The sequence below is a fragment of the Pseudonaja textilis genome, chromosome 3 (assembly GCF_049901715.1).
Source record: "Pseudonaja textilis isolate UNSWEBS1 chromosome 3, rPseTex1.2, whole genome shotgun sequence".
In the NCBI taxonomy this organism is placed as follows: Eukaryota; Metazoa; Chordata; class Lepidosauria; order Squamata; family Elapidae; genus Pseudonaja; species Pseudonaja textilis.
The window spans coordinates 115,941,875-115,961,986 of NC_141992.1; the positions used below are offsets into that span (position 1 = coordinate 115,941,875).

General features: G+C 39.2%; 1 protein-coding gene across 5 annotated transcripts in view; it reads left to right on the forward strand.

Moving 5' to 3' along the window:
* The first annotated feature begins 730 nt into the window (after window positions 1–730).
* The window catches only part of SLC12A7 (solute carrier family 12 member 7), a 108,266-nt gene continuing 88,884 nt past the window's right edge, over window positions 731–20,112 (forward strand). For 3 of the 5 annotated variants that reach the window (XM_087930683.1, XM_026701019.2, XM_087930685.1), the window contains exon 1: window positions 732–1,079. In XM_087930683.1, coding sequence (XP_087786809.1) covers window positions 881–1,079 — 199 coding nt within the window. In that variant the 5' untranslated portion in view covers window positions 732–880. Of the gene's footprint in view, window positions 1,080–1,103; window positions 1,123–20,112 lie in introns of those variants that run through there. The other 2 variants (XM_026701020.2, XM_087930684.1) reach the window with 2 other exon arrangements.

Consider the following 20,112-nt stretch of genomic DNA (forward strand, 5'->3'; position numbering starts at 1 on the left):
TGTAGGGGGCGTGCATAAGCGCACCAAGGTGCCTACCGTCCCTGTCTTGTTGTTTCTTTTATTCTTCTTATATTTATCCATGTGTTCATAAGTATGTTTTTACTTATACCTATTATCTTGTAAGCAATTGACAAACCAAAAAATAAATAACAAATACAAGCATTATTTCCTAAACCAGGTTCTGTACCTACTGTATTGGCCAGCTGTGACTATTAGAGATAGACACAAATCTAGAACCACAATGCTTACTACTTTGCATATTAGAAAGTTGAATCGTAACATTCTGGACAAACACTTTCAACCCCCTCTCCCCCGAAAAAAAATCAAGTGCTTTAAGGGTTATATGTGAAAGTTATTTATTTATTTATTTATTTATTATTTGATTTGTCAATCACTTACAAGATAATAGGTATAAATATAAACATAGTTATGAATGATAACTATAGTTATAATGATAACTAGTGGCATACAGAAGGAATATTGAGTACGCCTGTGTTTCTCAGAAGTGTGTAGAGAGGCCAACGCAGCAGATTGAAAGAAAAGATGCACAGACGTTGCCGGTAACCGATATGAAGAGAAAGGCACTTCGCTCTCTCCCCGCCTTTCCATTTTGGAGAAACGGCCCCTTCATGCGAGGCGCCTCTTTTGCCTGACTGATAGCAAAAGAGGGCGGCAAACAAGGTTTGTTGCCCGGGCAGCCGCTCTTAAGGGCGGGGAGGAGAGGCGGAGAAAAGGGAAGAAAGAGCCGCCCTCGCCGCTCTTCCTGCCACAACTACCCGGGAGGGGGTAGGCGGCGGGTTGTGGTTACGTGAGGCGTCTCTAGATCCGTCCAAGTGATTTTAGCCACACAGGCTAGCGCTCCGGTAGAAAAAGCGCTACTATGCCCACCAACTTCACGGTAGTGCCGGTGGAGGCGCCCGCTGGCGGCAACGAGGCCCCGAGTGCCCAAGAGGTATTGCAGCAGCCGGAGCGATTGGACGAGTCAGCCAATGAGAATAGTAAAAGCCAGGGCTGCGCTGGTGCCCACGACCGGCAACTGCAACCAAGTGAGAGTGGCAGCGTGGAGCGCGGGAGCCAAGGTGAGTGGCCGAGTCTCCGGCTGGGATGAGAACCGACGAGCACGTGAGTCACAAAGAGTTGCCCGGGAAGAAAGGGAAGGGTGGGGCGCGCGTGTGCTGAGGTTAAGTCCCTTCTGTCCGGCCGTTAATTTGTGTGAGTACGGGGGCGGGGGTGGGTGGGGGAGAATAATTTCAGCTCCATTTCCTCCTCTCCCAGATGTGTGGAATTTTTTGAGGTGGTGCCTGGTTGGAGGAAGCTCCGCTTTAGTTGTTTGGTGTTTTTTTTTTTTTGCAGCAAGCATGCAAGTTTGGGGCAACTCTTCCCTACCTCTAATGACGAAAGATAAAAGGTTATGCGGAGGAAACCTGTGAAATGATTGAGCAGAGCTGCATAAAGAAGTGCATTTTTGTAGGGTTGAGACTTTGCTGTTTGTTGTTGGCAGAAGGTCCCAAGGTGGCCTTTCCTGGCAGCGGATGAAAATAAGGAGGAGTTAATGTAGGCATTCTCGGCCATCGAAGATGGGCATTTTTTTCACTATAGGAAATTTACTAGAACAGACCTACATGATGTATTTTCTCTGTGAGGTTAATTCTCATTCGGCTCAAACCAATTTATTGCGAAATAGCCATGCATCAGATTATTTCTTAAGAAAATTATCTATGTAAGGAAAGAAGGAATTTTTTTCTTCAGGAGAGGAAAAAGTACACAAACAATTTAAGCATGATAGGGTAGTAGATTTGTAGTATGTGCAGTTTCATTCTGTAAAGGAAAGTGTGAGATTATTTCAAAATACACTAACTCCCAAATGTGTTCTAATTCCATCTTTTGTGTAATACAGTATAGAGATCTATCCATCACCTGGTTGTACAGTTATCTTGGATTATGGCATTTTAAATTGCAGATAGGATTTAGTATTTTGATCAATTATTCTGTTCTTGGAAAATATTTTGTAATTAAAAAATTAGCACATGAAGAAAAAACAGCTAGGTCAGGAGTGTCAAACTCTCAGCCCATGGGTCGGCCCCTCCCAGTTTAGCAAAGGGGAAAAAAAAGTCCCACTACATCACATGACACCGCAGTGATGCTGTGAGTTGCACACCCCTGATCTAGGTGAATTGTGTCTCCAAGTTTTGAAAAATGAGATTTTAGCATGGAGTGACCTCAGTTATGCCAAGTTCAACATTCTTTGCTAATTGTATAAATCAGTAATGAAGCATATTGTATAAATCAAAGATAAAGGATTAGGTAAACTTTACACCCACATACTGTAAAAGGGTTTTAGATTCACTAGTAAAGGGGAGGTGAATGGCATACAGGAGGATAAATGTAAAAGTAATTTTAAAAGTTCCTTTGATGGGGAAAGGCAGGGGAGAGAAAAATACTGCAATAGAAATAGGGCTGCATATGAATTAGTTTAAATTTGAGGCTTTAGCGTTGGTTTGTAATAATGATAGAAGGTAATATAGTAAAAATACAGGGCTCTCTTTGTGCTATATGCCATAGACAGCTAATCCTATTTCATCAGATTGCAAAAATACTTCACTAGTAATTTGCATCACAACAACATACTGTACTTCAAATGTATATTGTGAGCCTGTCATCTGCCTGGTCCTTTGTTAGGTTGGTACTGTACCTTGGTCATAAGGTACTGTACCTTAAGTCATAGAAGGAAAGGGATAGTGTCTGGATATTATATTTTAGGAAATAATTTCTAGAGAGGTAATTATGTTGCAGCATAGAAAGTAAAGTAAGTCACACTTTCAGTATTGATATTTTCATAATGGCATATGCTTTTGTGAATTCATATAACTTACATTTTAGAAGATGTAGGAAGTAGTATCAGATAGGCCTGATGTGTGTGTGTGTGTATCAGGCCTATCTGAATATTCCATAAGTTTCATGTCTGGTCTATTTACAATTTAATTTCCTTATATATAAAGGAAATGTGTGTGTGTGTGTGTGTGTGTGTGTGTGTGTGTATGTTTTCTTAAGTTTTTGCAGGTACTTATATGTATGGTATTCAGCTTTGTTCAGATATTTTCCCACGTCATTATAGTTGTAGCAACGTTTCGGCAGAATCTCATCTGCCATCATCAGGCTTCTGTATTGCGTTTGTCTGTGAGTCAGACTTTCACAGCCATTTCAGTTTTAAATTTGGGGCTAGCCTACTGCTGTGCCAGAATGGTTTTTTCTTCATCCTGATTGGTTGGGAGTTTTGGTCTGTGTTTACTGGTCTTTGAGTTTGCTGTGTTCTGCTTGATTGGTGTTTCTAATATCTTCTGTCTGTTTTGTGGCTTTTTTTGTCTTGATTGGCTGGCAACATTGTGTTCCTGTATTGGAGGCTTTTAGTGCGGCTTGGCTCCGAGTAAATGGATGTCCATCATTTATTAGGAAGCTAGGTTTCATGCCTGGTTGGGGTGTGTTTGAGCTGGAGGTATCAGGGGGGATCTGTTTGTGCCCAGGTGTTTGCCTGACTTGTGGTGTGGAGATTTTTTTGTGAGTGCAGGCTTCCAAATAATTGACAGTCTGGTGGAGTCATCTCTCCTATTCATGCTTTCAGGTCTTTTTTCAATCTCTATGGCTTCTCTGATAATTCTGTGGCTGCGGTTTTCTGTAGTTGGTAGGGTTTGGGTGCCATTGAAGTTGATGCTATGACCTGTTGCTTTCATGTGTTGGACTAGTGAGGAAGTGTGTTCCAGTTTTTTTACTGCATTTTTGTGTTCATCCAGGCGGGTACTTATTCTTCTATTGGTCTGTCCAATGTATGTGGCAGGGCATGATGCACAGGGGACTTCATATATGCCTTGGTTTTCCAGGTCAATTTTATCTTTGGGGTTTCTTAGGATGGCTGCTATTTTTCTGTCTATTTTGAAGGCAGTCTTGATGTGATGCCTGTGTAGTATCTTACTGATTTTGTCATACACACACACACACACACACACACACACACACATACACAGTGAGAAGGAAATTAAGTAGCAAATAATTAGATCAGACATAAAATTTACGGGATATTCAGATAGGCCTGTTTTTAAATAGTGACTATTCACAAGCAGTCATTGAGAATAACTTGTATGTTCTTGTTTTAACTACTTATCTAGTGTGACAGAAATCCATTGTCAGGTATTTTGTAATTTGTATCATATAAGAGCTACTATTGTTGTAATTGCAAACTTTAAAAATTATAAATGATTTAAAATTTGTTGACAGGAAGCATAAAAGCATTTGTCTAAGAACATTCAGAATTCTGTGGTTAAGAATAATTGTCCATGTAAGAAAACAATTCACAAAAATATAGAATCTTAGGTCATAGCTGAACATCTGGTAAAAGTAAAATCTCTAGGTAATTTATGATATAAAATTATCTGATTATACTAGTTTTCAGAAGCGCCTGATGCTTAATTAATGCTTCATGTTAAAAGTACCTGGAGACAGTGGAGAGAAGGCAATGAAGATGACCATAATCTTGCAAAAGATATCCTAAAAGAAAGATAGAAAAGAGAATACTTGTTACAGAACATCAGATAATTCTTGAAATCTTTGGAGGGCTAAAAAGATACAGTAATTACAAAATTAAGAGAACCTGAATGACCAATAGAATAAATTTGAGAGTAGAAATCAGATTTGTAGTGGTTGCTTCCACCCACCCTTTTTGGAGGATTTTAAGATTGGGTTAGTCATTTGTGGCTTTTGAGCATTTGATACTATTCTGGTGCACTGAATTGTTGCTTTTGCATTCTAAGATCTACATAATTATAGTGGTTGGTTTCTTTTCTTTCTGGTTTTTTTAAAAAAAGAACCTCTGGGTACAGATTACAACGATTTGCAACTTTTTTTGTTTAAAGCTAGCAAATTGAAGAAATGCACCCTGGTTAAAGAGCAAACAAATTTAATCTACCATATTAATTGAATGGGCGTTGGTCCTTACCTGATACGCCCTTTCTCGTCGAGCTGCGTAAAGCATCCAGAGTGGGAGGTGCTCCAGTCTTTGCTCTCACAGGCTGAGCTATAATTGAGGAACGCTCCTCCTCCTCCACATGACTCCTCCGTAGCGTTCTCCAGTTTTACGAAGACGAGAAGACAGAATTGTATCCCCTCATCTTAGCGTTTGTACAACTCTCAACTATAAACTGCTTGAATCATTGGCCGAAACAGGATTCCCCACCAGACGGACAAATTAGGGTGGGGCTGGATGCTTTACGCAGCTCGATGAGAAAGGGCGTATCAGGTAAGGACCAATGCCCATTCTCCATAGAGCTGCTGCGAGCATCCAGAGTGGGACATACCAAAGCATGGCCTGTCCTACGGGAGGGACTCCGTCTGGGCCGGAATGTCCTCTGGGTCTCTAACCACTTGTTGAAGGACTTGCCTGCCAAAGGACGCTTCTGCTGAAGCAAAGACATCAATTTTATAATGGCGAATAAAGGATGACAGAGACGCCCATGTGGCTGCTCGACAGATATCAATTATCGGAGCCTGGGAAGCCCAGGCTGCTGAGGTAGCCGCACTCCTTGTAGAATGTGTGGTTATTCCACTAGGAACAGTAAGTGCCTGAGTTAAATAGGCCTTGGAGATAGTAGCTGTGATCCAACGGCCTACGGTAGACAGGGATACTCTGAAACCCAGCATCTTTGGTTGAAATGACAGCAACAATGACTCTGACTTCCTGAAAGGAAGAATACGAAGTGCCCGTCGGACATCAAAAGTGTGCCACTGCCTTTCCCTTTCTCGAGAAGGTTTGGGGCAAAAATTAGGAAGGATAAGTTCCTGTGATCTGTGGAAAGCGGAGTTGACCTTGGGCAAGAAGGAAGGATCTGGTCGCAAGACCACCCGGTCAGCGTGGAAAACGCATAGATCCTTTCTAACGGATAGAGCTGCTATTTCAGATATCCGCCTTGCCGATGTGACAGCTACAAGGAACACCACTTTAAACGTAAGGAACTGCAGAGACGCCTCCCTCGGGCTCAAAGGGAGGTTTGGTCCGTGCCGTGAGTACCTTATTAAGGTCCCAAGTCGGGTATCTGTGGATTACAAGAGGGTGCAGATTTGTGGCACCTCTAAGAAATGCTCGGATATGCAGGTGGTGCGAGAGCGAGCCAGAAGAATTGCCAGAGACAACAGTTGATAACGCTGCCACCTGCCTTCTCAAGGTATTGGGGGAGAGGCTCCTGTCCAGCCCATCCTGCAGGAAGGCCAAAATTTGTGCAATTGATGGGGAAAGTGGATTGAGGAGCAACTTGTGGCACCATTTACAAAAGCTGTCCCAGGTGGCATTGTATATGCGGGTGGTTGAAGGCCGTCTTGCTGCCAGAATGGTACTGATGACCTGATTGGACAAGCCTTCCTTTTTTAGATGGTCCCGCTCAACCTCCAGATGGTTAGCTGAAGCCACTGTGGATTTGGATGCTGAAGAGGTCCCTGGGATAGGGAGATCCCATCTGGCGGAATCCTCCAAGTAGGGGCCACTGACAGGCTGCGAAGGTCCGCAAACCACGGTCTCCTGGGCCAGTACGGGGTAATCAGGAGAACTTCTGCCCTCTCGAGGATCAACTTCTGGATCACTTTGGGGATTAGCGGAAGGGGGGGAAAGGCGTATAAGAGCCCTGTGGGCCATGGGCAGCGTAGGGCATCGTGATTCTTCGCTCCCTGGGTGGGGTATCGTGAGAAGAATCTGGGAGTCTGGGCATTGAGCAGTGACGCGAACAGATCCAGCATTGGACGACTGAATATCACTGAGGCCTCCTTGAACAGGGAGGGGAGCAGGCGCCATTCTGACTGGTCTAAGGTGGCCCTGCTCAACCAGTCTGCCTGAACGTTTGAGACCCCCGAGGTGTGGTCTGCCCTGATGGATAAGAGGTTGGACTCTGCCCAGCGAAAGAGCCGCTCGGCCTCCTTCATGAGTCAGATGGAGTGTGTGCCCCCTTGACGGTTGATGTGAGCCTTGGTCGTAATATTGTCTGTCAGGACCAGTATGTGACGCCCGCGCACTTGAGGGAGAAAGGTGTGTAGAGCCAGGTACACTGCATGGAGCTCCAACCAGTTGATACTGCAACATTGCTTGAGTGCTGACCAAGTGCCCTGGGCTGAAAGCGAATGGACGTGAGCCCCCCATTGGGATAGGCTGGCGTCTGTCGTGAGAACGACTCTTTGGGGCTCCTTGAAGAGATGTCCCTTGTTGGTAGCGGGCCTGGTCCACCAGAGGAGCGAAGCGAGGAACTTTGGAGGAACCTTCACCACGGCTCTTGAGTTGCTTCTTCCGGAGCGTTGATAGGGTAGGAGGAACCACTGCAGAGATCTGGTATGTAGACGGACCCAGGGAACAATGGATATGCATGAGACCAATTTGCCAAGCAACTTTGATAGACTCAGTAAGGATGCTTTCCTTGCGCGTCTAACCTCCCTGACGGACTTCCGGATGCTGAGAAGCCTCTCAGGGGAAAGAAAGACCTTACCTTTAACTGAGTCAATAACTGTCCCTCAGTGAGCTATCCGGGTGGAGGGGGAAAGTTGGCTCTTCTCCCAATTTACGAGAAGACCATGGGACTGAAGAACCGAGAGAGTGGTCCTAGTGTCCCTTTCAGATTGGTCTTTGGTGAGGGAGAGGATGAGGATGTCATCCAGGTAGCAGTGAATGCGGATGGGGAAATTCCTGAGGTGAGCTGCAAGGGCTGCCAGAACCTTGGTAAAGGTCCTCGGGGCAGAGGCTAGACCAAAGGGGAGTGCCACGTACTGAAAATGCTGGCCGTTGTAGCAAAATCGCAGAAATTGAAAAAACGAGAGATGAATGGGGATGTGAAGGTAAGCTTATGAAAGGTCAATGGAGGTGAGCCAGTCTCCCTCCCTGGTGCCCTGAAGTATAGACTGAAGAGTATGCATCTTGAACTTATGACGGACAATGTAACAGTTAAGACTCTTTAAATCTAGGATGGGTCTCCAGCCTCCGGAGTGCTTAGGAACTAAGAAAAGGTGGGAGTAAAACCCCTTTCCTTGCTGCGAGGATGGCACAGGCTGTATGGCCCTGATCTCGGTAAGGTGTTTGATAGCGGCTTCTACGAGAGCACGCTTGGTGCGGTCTCTGGAAAGGGGGGAAACCATAAAACGCTCCGGAGGAGGAGACTGAAACTCAAGGGAGAGGCCGAATTTGACAGTGTTCCTAACCCAATTATCAGAAGTGGATGATTCCCATTGGCCGGCAAAAAAATTGAGGCGTCCGCCAATGGGATGGATGGTGGTGGGACTATCTGGGGAGCCGGGACGATTTACTTCCTGCACCCTGGAAAGGTCTCCTGTAGCTGGCCCCTCTCCTATTCCTGTCACCCGGTCCAATTATACAAATTTTCTTTATATGCTGTTGACATTATCATTTTATAATTTTGAGACCACAATTTTTCCCATTTCTCTAAATCAATCCCATATCCAAAATTCTTTCCCCAAACAATCATCATTTCTTTAACTTGTTCCTCGTCTAATTTAATTTCGAGCAAATAACTATATAATTTTTTAATCACCTTTTCATCAGTACCTGTCAAGAGCTTATCTAAATCAGTCAATTTATCATAGAAACCTTCTGTTTTGGAATCTTTCCCAAACCTTCTTTTACAATTCTTAATGTGTTCATTTAAGTCTTGGGCTCATGTGAAAAATAATTTCAGTGTATGTGTATGTTGAGTGGTTTATATTTTTGAACACATGCAGACAAAGTAATACATCTGGCAGGCAGTGGGAGAAAGAAATAATTAATGGGACATTTGTGGCAAAACTGAGATATACAAAGACTGAGTTGGAAAGAAGAGTCTGTTTTAATTTCTGTGAATAACTTCATTTATGACAGAGCAATCCAAAGTTCTCTTCTCAGACTTTGAAGCATTTTAAAACAAGAATTCAACTTCCAAGAAATCGTGCTGGTGGCAGAACAGAAAGGTGGTAAGGAGAAAGAAAAAAAAAGTTTTTTTCTCCTATGATTTTTAGCTTTTACAAAAGCAATTCCCCCTTCCATTGCAATTAATTGGTTTGTCTAAATTTCCTTAGGAGAAGGGCAGGAATTACAATTCTCTGCCCTATCTCTGCAAATCAATTTATTTGCATTGTTAAGGTGCACTTCCTGGGGTGGTATTATGTTGGGATGAAGCTGTTATATAAAATAGTTGGAAATTGCTTGTAAATAATGCAAATAAGTAGGAACATTTTCAAGAATAGGCTGTAGAGTAGTTCATTTCCTGAGTAAATAAATTTAAGAAATGCTTGTTTTTTAGGAGTGGGTGATGAAGTGGGTTAGACGTACTGTATATAAGTACTGTATAGCTTTGTTTGGTCAGATCAGTGGTCCATCTTTTCATAGAAATCATAGAATTTACAAGGTTTCTTTAGGCTATGGATCCAAATTGCTGATCAGTGCAGGATTCCAAATTAAAGCATATCTGATAATAATATCCCTTCCCAATTCTTTATTAGTAAGACATTCAGATCCTCTGAGTGGGTCCTGTTCATTTGTTATATCTAGTCATTTATAGACCTATAATCTAGGAATATGAAGGCTTCATTTTAAAGCTACCTAGGCCTATAATAATCATAACACTGTATAGAAGAAAATGTCACAAATTTATGGTATGCATATGAAATACTGCCTTCAATTTTTCCCCCCTCAAAATATATTGTTTAGGTATTTTTCCCCTCAGCCTTTGTTTAGGTTATGCATAATTAAATTGTATTTCTTCTTAGAGGGTTCTTAACCCATAATGTAGAGTAAGCTGTAACTTAAAATTATTTGTTATCTAACAACTTGAAACATACTTGTTACCTAATAGTTTTAGGCATACTCACATAGTTCACCGGTTTTTTTTTTCAGTTGTTCCTCTTTCTATTTGCTGCTGTATTTTTAGTACTTGTATGAAATATATGTGTATATTTACTAATTGCACTGTTCTACAGTTTTTAATAATGTAATCAATTTTTTCTGACAGGATTATTTTTACAACAGTGATTTTTATTGGTGGGTATAATATATTAATTGCTGTTCAACAATTAATGAAAATGTTCTTCAGATATAAAATGCTTCATATACAGGCAAAGCAAAAGTAGAACATTCTCTTCAAGGCTTTTCCTGATACCCTAATTTTTCATGTCTTGTGAATGGTTTATGTAGAGGAAAATGAAATTGTTTGATCATCTATACCTGGGGTCTTCAAACTTGACAGATTTAAGACTTGTGGACCAACTCCCAGAATTCCACCTCTAGTCATGTTAGCTCAAGAATTCTGGGAGTTGAAGCCCACAAGACTTAAACTTGTCAAGTTTGAAGACCCCTGATCTATACAGTTATTTCATATGGGAATGAAATGTTGTAATCAGTTACTTGAGGGCTACATGCAGTCTAATTATGTGTCACGTGTTTATTTACTTATTTGAAAATAGAATAAGTTATCATGATTTAACAGAAGAAATGGCTAACAAAAAGAATAAATATATACAGGAGGTCCTCAACTTACAACTGTACATTTGTTCAAAGTTACAACTGCCTTGGAAAATTGATTTGTAACCTGTCCTCACACTTAACATTTGTCACACCATCCCCATGGTCATTGTGATTGCAATTTGGGTACTTAGCAACCGGCCTGGATTTATGACTGGTTACAGGGTTCTGCAGTTACATGACTCCAACCGCCTGGGCCAGTTTCCAACAAGAAACATCACTTGGGGAAGCTGGAATCACTTAGCGACCATAGTAAAAATGGTCATAAAATTGGTTCTAGTCATATATTGGTTCACTTTACAACTTCATTGACTTATGATGAAAATTTTGGGCTCAGTCATGGTTGTAAATCGACTACATATAAAATAACCTCCAATTTGGTATTCCTTTCCAAATTAAAATAGACTTCTAATTCCCAGACTCCGTGGAGTTCAGATTTACAGTTAAGTGCTGTGTTGCATTTCTTACTTCCATTGTCTTACTGCTGTTTTGTTCTGAAAAGTTAAAACTTTCACTATTACATTTCACATCACAGAAAGACTCATTGGTCACAAATTCCTAGTTGGCCAAGAAAAACAAGCATGCTGTATGCATGTGTTTTTTATTGACACTCCGTATATTCTCCCAAATGAAAGAAGAATGCTGAAGTTAATTTTCCTCATAAAAGTTTTATAAATATTTGGATAATTACTTTATGCATGGCTGTTGTAATTTTCTCTACATAAAGCTGCCCCTAAAAACTATTTGGAAGCTGCAACTGGTCCAGAACGCAGGAGCATAGGCAATTATGGGCCTGTTACATCATGCCTGTATAATAGCTTAGTTCTATGGTCTGCACTGATACTTCCAAGTGCAAGCAGTTTTCACCAATAGTTTTTCACCCTTTGAGCCTAGGGGCTGATTATCTTCCATTTTTTCAATGGAACAGAATATCTGCAGTTCAGGGTTTAATTGTGGTTCTTAGTTGGGATTATCAAAGTTGGTAGGTTGCTTGCAGACATTTCATTGCCCAACTAGGTAATAACTCACACTGTTACCTAGTTAGTAATATCTGCAAGCAAACTACTCAGCTCAGAGAGCATCAAGAATTAACTCTCTTATCTTCTTTGACTTCTGCTTGGTTGGTACAATGAACCACAAAAGGCTCCAGATCCTTCCATTAAGCAACGCCATCTGAAGGGACCTAGATCCTGCCTTATCTATTACAGCCCCTGCCCTTTGGAATAGTATTCCCTTTAAATTACATTCCCAATTTGGTTGAGGTTTTATGCAAACTTAATACTGTGGTCAGAGCAAAAACTTAAAAAAATGATTGCATGGAACAATTATCTCTTTTAGTCAAAACTGATACCAACATATAGTACAGGGTATCTGGCAAGCATGTCTACTTAGGAAAAAGTTTGAAGAACTCTTTTCAGTGATAATCCATTTCTAGTCAGTCTGGTAATTACAGATTTTTTTAAAGTTATTAAGGACTCAAGGTGACCATTCCGACTAAAATTGTGAAGTTATTCCACCCTCAACTTTTCCCATTGTATTGTTGATTGCAGGATCATGATGCAGTGTGTTGATGATACTCAGCTCTATATCTTCTTATGACTAATAACTTTATCATTTGTATCTTATGATTTTTTGTTGATTGCTTTTATTAGTATCCTATTATGATTTGTTGATTGCTTATTTAGTATCCTATGACTATCACCAAATGTATCTTATGATTTATGATAGTTGTATTTTATGATTATGATCATGACCTATTATTTGTGGCTGAGTCATTGCGGTTGTTAAGTTAGTAACACTTTTGTTAAGTGAATATAGCTTCCCCAATGACTCTACTTGACAGAAGGTCGCAAAATATCACAGGACCCAGTTAAGTGCTAAGTGTCTGGATTTTGATCACATGACCATGGCAATGTTGCAGTAGTCAGTAAGTGTGAAAAAACTGTCATAAGTCACTTTTTTCAGTGTCCTTGTAATTTTGAATGGTCACTAAATGAATGGCTGTAAGTTGAGGACTACCTATATCTAGAAACATTTTCTCTTTTTTATACTCCATTTCCAGCTGAAATGTTACCTGTGCTTCTCCTTAGCAGATGTGTGAATGCTAACTCTTCTAAATACGTCTCCCTCTTTTGGACTGTGTCAGGAAGCTTGCAAAATTCTGGCTTGCTTTGTTGCAAGAGTCTTTCTTTCTTCTGCCTTTTCCTATAACTGAACCTTAAATAAAATGAATCACTTGTTGACTTCCCTCATTTAACCTGATGTTCAGTTTAGTCAGTTAGCAATTGTGTTTGTTTACTCTGCCACTACCACTGAAGTTGTTAAATTATAACACAATTGTTAAGTTAATCTGGCCTCCTTATTGACTTTGTTTGTCAGAAGGTTACACAATATGATCACATGACCCTGGGACACAGCAGCCATCATAAGCATGAATCAGTTGCTAAGCATCTGAATTTTGATCATGTGACCATGGGGATGTTGCAATGATTACAAATGTGAAGAAGAATAATCAGCGCCATTGTAACTATGAACAATGACTGAACTGTTGTAAGTTAAGAACTACATGTATTTTGAATCTGTAGCAGAAAAGTATGGATTCAGTGGTTTTTCTTATTGGAAAAGGATCTCTGTCTTTCTGTTTAAAAAACTACACATAACAGTAGTTAAATTCAAAACTGACAGTTTTTGACCATTCCGTGTGAGATTGTAAATGTGTTTAGAATGTTTTGTTCTAATTTATGTAATTCTTATTAAATAGGTACTTTTGAGTTAATTTTTTTTTTTGCTTTTGGTGTATTTTGTTTATTATCTTTGGCTAAATCTCACCAGCAGCCTTTAAAATCAGCCAGTTACCGAGGAGATAAATTGGAATTATGAAATTTGCCTGGAAAAGAAGAGAAGTAGAAATTTGAAATTACGATTCTCTAGGGAATTTTATACTGAATTTTTGTTTGTTTAATAGAATTTCTTTCACTTCTTAAGAGGATCTTCAAATAATATTTTGGAAGGTAGCAAAGTAATAGAAACTTTGTAATATTGTAAAATAGCCATTTTTCATACACTAAATGAGTTCAATCATCCTGCTACTTTGCTAAACAAAGAAGATAACGTGCTAACATATTCAGTTGATCAACAGATTTACAGTGCACTTCAGCTGAATAATTGGTTTATGTGTCATGTTATACATAGGATATTTAATATATTAATATGGCCTCAGGATACAGTAGGATCTAATTGGTCTTTGCCTCTCTTTAGTAATCTTGGGAGAAGGCAAAAGCAAACCACTTTCGTGATATTGTCAAATCAGTATGGATGTAGCCACCTGGAGTTGACGTAAAGTTATTCAGAATTTGAAATTGTTATTTGTGTGGGATAAGGTGATTCTCTAGTGAATTTATATTTCTTTTTAATGCAATTTGTGCCACATCCACATTCCACATCAAAATGAATTTTAATGTGGAGAAAAGCAAAGTTTTACATTTAGGCAGGAAAAATCAAGGGTATAAGTACAGATTAGATGAGACCTGGCTCAAAAACAGTAGCTGTAAGAGGGACCTTGGAGTCCTAAGTGCATAATCATTTGAATATGAGCCAGCAATGTGCAGCAGCAGCAAAAAAAAAGCTAATACAATCCTGGATTGTATAAACAGGCATAGAATCAAGATCATGTGAAGTATTACAAAACCCTAGTAAGACCACACCTGGAATACTGCAACCAATTTTGGTCACCCCACTACAAAAAAGATGTTGAGATTTTGGAAAAAGTTCAGAGAAGAGCAACTAAGATGATCAAAGGCCTGGAGGCTAAACCCTATGAAAAACAGCTGCAGATTTGGGGTCTGGTTAAAGAAAAGAATTAGGGGTGACATGATAGCAGTATTTGAGAGGCTACCACAAAGAAGTGGGGGTCAAATTATTCTCCAAAGCACCAGAGGGCAAGACAAGAAATAATAGCTGGAAACTGATCAAAGAGAGAAGCTACCTGGACTTAAGGTGAAACTTCCTAATAGTAAGGACAACTAACCAGGTGAACAGCTTACCTTCAGAAATCATGGGCATTCCATCATTGGAGGCTTTTAAGAAGGTCACTTGTCTGAGATTGTATAGGTTCTCCTGCTTGAGCAGGGGGCTGAACTAGAAGACCTCCAAGGTCCTTTCCAGCTTCTATTCTATCTCCTCTCCTCTCCCCTCCCCTCTCCTCTCCTCTCCTATTACATTTCTGAAATACTTTCAAATAGGTATAGCCATCAAGAGTTGAGTCAACTTGATACAAACATAATTCCCCCTCCTTTTTTACTGTAATAAGGTAGTATTCCAGATACATTGACAGTTCTGGACTGGTTTGTTTTTTTTAAATTTAGGATTACATTATTAGAGAACTAACATTTGGAAGCAGTTTTATAAGAGCCATGGTGGCACTCTGGTTAGAATGCAGTATTGCCAGCTCTGCATTCCACTGCCAGGAGTTCGATCCTGACCAACTCAAGGTTGATTCAGCCCTCGATCCTTCCAAGGTCAGTGAAATGAGGACCTAGATTGTTGTGGGCAACATGCTGAGTCTGTAAACCGCTTAGAGAGAGCTGTGAAGCACTGTGAAGCAGTATATAAATCTAAGACCTATTGCTATAATAGACTATGTTACAGCTTGTCAGTCTTACATTAATAATTGTAATTCATAAGATTTTGTTGCCAAAAATATACAACTGGATGGTTTACTGTCACCCGTAAATTAATCTATTGACTAGTGTTTCAGTCAGAATGATCAGTGAGAATTCTAAGATCATATTGAATGTGAAACTCCATGCTTTTAATGTATTTGGAAGAAATCCATTTTCACCTAATCATATAAAGGCTACATCATAGTTTCACCTAATCATATAAAGGCTACATAGTTAAAATCTTTTGTCGCTGTTCAATGCATGAAAGTACTAATATAAATAATATAATATAAATATAATATACTAATATAAATACCTTGAAAACTAGCATGCTAAGAATAGCAGATTTATTTATCTGTATTTGATCAGCAATAAACATTATCCTGGTGACCTTTATTCTGACAAAGACAGCTAGAAATAACCTGTTCACAACAAAAAAACAATTAGATAATGATCTCATGTACAAAGGATCTAGCTTTGCCTTCTGAGTCATATTACCCAGAAAAGCTACTTTTATGATAATTGATATCAGATGTTCCATTAAATAGAATTACCTCTATCTTTTTCAGTAGGAACATTTTGAGTGTAGTAGAAAAATAGTAGTGAAGTTTATGTTCCTATCAAACAGAAGTTAAACATAATCTGAGATTCACACATGATAAGTGTTTTTTAGATTAACAAATTATAATAAGACATGTTTTTCTTAATAGCCTCTTGAGTAAGTTGGAGTGGTAATATATAACATAACCATATTGCATAAAATTGAAATATTGTACACATTGTATTTTTAAACACTTTTTATAAATAATAAACCATTTATTCATTCATTCCAAATATGTAATTCTGAATGGGTAACCATTCTTAAAAATGATATAAAAACAATGCAACGAAATAATAAATAACATATTTAGTAGCCAAGAAAAAAACACATCCAACATCAAGTAGCATAGCAACAATAAGAGCTCAGCCCCAGAGGGCCCAGGCTTGACTGCACAACCTGGTCTTCAGGTCCTTATGAGTGACCAGCAGGGTTGTGGTGCACCTGATCTTCAGGGGAATGATATTCCAGAGAGCAGGTTCTGTGACAGAAAAGTGTTCTTCCTACCCCTTAACAGATAGGACCTGGGCTATATACTCTCCTGCTTTAAAATGTATATATAAAGTGGTTGGTTCATAAAAGTATGATTGATATATTAAATTGAAAATATAGTTTATCCGCCTACTAATGATACATTTATTGTGGGGTTTACTTTAAATTTGATTATTTTTATGGTAGATGTAGAAACCGCAGACTGATGAATTGTAAGATATACAACATGTCTACATTTTTGTCATTTTGAAGAAGCAAGCAGACAAAAAGTCAACAGTATAAATAGAAGAAATTGTCAAAATTGGAGTGAAACAAGGTCATGTGTCCTGAATTACATCCTCCGGTTATGAAAGTGTCACTTTTTAGAGAATTAAATCTAAGAACACAGTTTGCCACATGGAATGTTGTTTAACCAGTCACAAACTGTGGACTGGTGATTTGAACCAGGGTTTCTGTTTATTCTGACTAAACCTTCTAGTCTTGCTTGAATGTATTGTGACCTGCTGAGCTGAATATAAGAAGACCCAGCAAGTGCTTGTAAATGGCTTGTTTAAACAATGTTTAAATAAAACAGTGAGGATGGAACTTGCTCATCAGATGCTCGAGAGGCCTGAATAGCTCTCCATATTTGACACAATGGGCCACAAATTATGCAGGACTATTTCAATGAAGGTACAAAACAATGGTTGATATGAATGTAACATTTAATACAAAAACACAAACGGTCATATTTAAGGGGATGCTTTGGGAGTTCATTTTATGCTTAAGTGTGCTGAACATTGTGTCCTGAATCATGCGCAATAGGAGCTGATATTTTATATAACAGTTTGATGGCTGGAAAAGATGTGACATGTGCAGATTAGGTTTCAGAAAATGATGCTATTTGCAGAAGAAATGTCTAATATTGTAATCTCAGCGATCTCAGTCTAACATTTGTATTTTATTGGTATTGCCTAAATACATGGTGCTTAGATGGCAGATGGAGAAATCAAATCCCAGCTTACATAGCAGTTGTACCATCTGTAATGTCAACTTTCGCTCTCTCCCCCCCCCCTCCAAAACTTGTTTCTATATTACATTATTGTAATGTCTGTCTGTCTATCAGCTTGAAATCAGGGCTGAATATCAATCTATCTTTTTAAAAAAATACTCCTCTATGGCAATAGATTTGTAGTGATTGTCATGAATATGCCCTGTGCACAAGGTCTCAGATTCTTGACTAGCATTTCCATATAACATGGTGGATATTAAGGTGGAAATAAACTTCTCCAGAGACATAAGCCACATATTAAAGGCACTTCCAAATTGCTAATGCTAGGTTGCACAGTTAGAATTCCGAGAGCATATTATGAGTGCTGCTGCAAAATGGTCATCATGCGGATGCTTGCTTATTTCCTAAAGCATATGCAAAGCCAGTTACAAAAAACTCATTTATCAGAAAGTAAAACTAATGGAAATGATCCTTACTGCTTACCTCTGTCTTCTTATAATGCTCTCTATTGACCCATAGCTTTGTCTTTTTTCATAGATTGTTAGGCACATTTAGAAGTACGGCATCATGCCACAATTATATTCTGTCTCTATTTCCTAGGAATACTTGTGGGGTTTTGGAAATAAAGACAGGCTAGGACTTTAATTACAATATGTGAGCATCTCATAAAACATGTCAGGTCAGGTAGAACATGAGTCTAACAAAACAGAAGCCCCGTGAGGGCATTGACATTTTGTCTTATCCCTTCTCTCCTTCTTTCCTTCCTGTAATTTTGTTTTTCGGTGAGATCCATAAAGTTCCAGCTGCTGCTTCTCCCCCTGAATAACTAACTACACTTGGATCTTTGCTGGGGAAAAAAAATGGCTAAAGAATAAATTGAAAATGCTAGCAAGAAAAGGATACAATTCTCTATCCTGTAGTTCATGTGCTTAAATTGTAGCCTTTTGAAACAACATTTGTTTTTCTAATTCTTATTGGAAAAAAATTAGGAAAACAAGCTACATAATACATGTTTGTATTTACTGGGTTTTTTGCTTCTCATTTCAGGAAGCATAGGCTAGAATAAGGTATACTGAGATAGAAAAGCAAATATCCAAACCCTTTTACAGGGAACTTTTTGTATATTTAGTTAAGCGTGTGGTGGTGCATTTGTTCATTTACTGACCTGTTTCTTAATAGGTTTCAAATAAAAGTGTGCCTACTTTCTTAAAAACTGGAAAATATTGGTCAGATCTGGCAAGTTTCTTTCAACTGAGTTATTTTTGAATGAGAAGCCCAGTGCCATACACATATACTTAGGTGTAATTTGTACTGAATTCAAATTAAAATAACATTTGAAGAACATTTTTATGGTTATTATACATGAAAAACTATTATACTGATTATGAAACAAAGGAAATGCAGAATATGTACTGTATGTGTGAGGAAGAAATATAGGCGTGATATTAGTAAGTGTTGTATTTTTAACTTAAGTTGGATTGGCTATAACAGTGATGGCAAACCTTTTCGTCCTTTGTGCCAAAAGTGTATGCGTATACCAGCACCCATAAGGCAATGCATGTGGGGCCCCCACGCCCCTGCACATGCATGCACGACCCCCTGTGTGCACACCGCATATCTGCGCATGCGTGTGTGAACCCCCCACATGCGATGTGCATTTCTGCGCATGTGTGTGCATCTGCACATGCCCCACCCCCGCATATGCACAGCAGCTACCTGACAATCAGCTACCTGACAAGCACCTGCTCTGGGGCGATGGTTCGTGTGGCAGCGGAGATGACTCTGCATGCTGTTTCCGGCACGCATGCCTTAGGTTTGCCATCACTGGGCTATAGATTCTAAAAACTGAAGCTCTTTTTTTGGAAGACTCTGGGATCTGGAGAAGCTGATCCACAAATACTATCTCTGTATGAACACTGTTTACCAACACGTATGAATTATTGAAATAAAAATAGAATTGCTAGATGTTGTCTTTTCAGAAAAATTTTCTCAATGGAAATATAGAAGAAACTCAATAGAAGCCTTTTTAAAGATAGTGCTTGAGGGGAAAAAGCCAACGAATGACTAGCTAGAAAAATGCTGTGGATTTATTTGGCTCAGAGACATTTGGTTTCACAAGCATGTCTTATAGAATAGAAATACAAGGATAATTTAAATCATAATTCTTTATTGAGAATTAAGTTTTCCTGTATGTATTTGGAGTCACTTAAGTTCCAATGGAATCCTCTGTTTTCAGACAAATATTGGAAATAATGAGTTTCTAGAAGGCATATTTGTTTCACTGTTAATCTTTGCAATCAGCATTGGTTATTCAGTCACATTTGTAGCTAAACATTTAACACACAAATCCCTATATAGTTTAACTAAGGATAGGTTCCTGCAAAAAGCTGAAATTATGTAAAAATGATACTACGTACATGATTATGTAACTACATAAACTTAGCTAATACATATCTGATGGAATTAATAATGGTGCAGTGTTTACATTATGTTTTTACATCATGTTTGTCACTTGTCACCCCTCCTGTGCAGACATCCGTGCAAGTGTTTCAAAACAGTGGACTTAAGGAGACTCCCTAAAATTACTAATATGCAGAAATGTAACATTGATAAAGAGTTGTTGGAACCCTAACCCTTATGAGTGGGACTTTCCAAGAATAACTTGGATATAAAATCATCTTATCAGGATTCTGCTATGTCACCCTAAATGTAATAGTTGGTCTCTCTAGAGGGAGGGAGGGGGAAACAGGCATCACATCAAGACTGCCTTCAAAACAGACAGAAAAATAGCAGCTATCCTAAGAAACCCCAAAGATAAAATTGACCTGGAAAACCAAGGCAT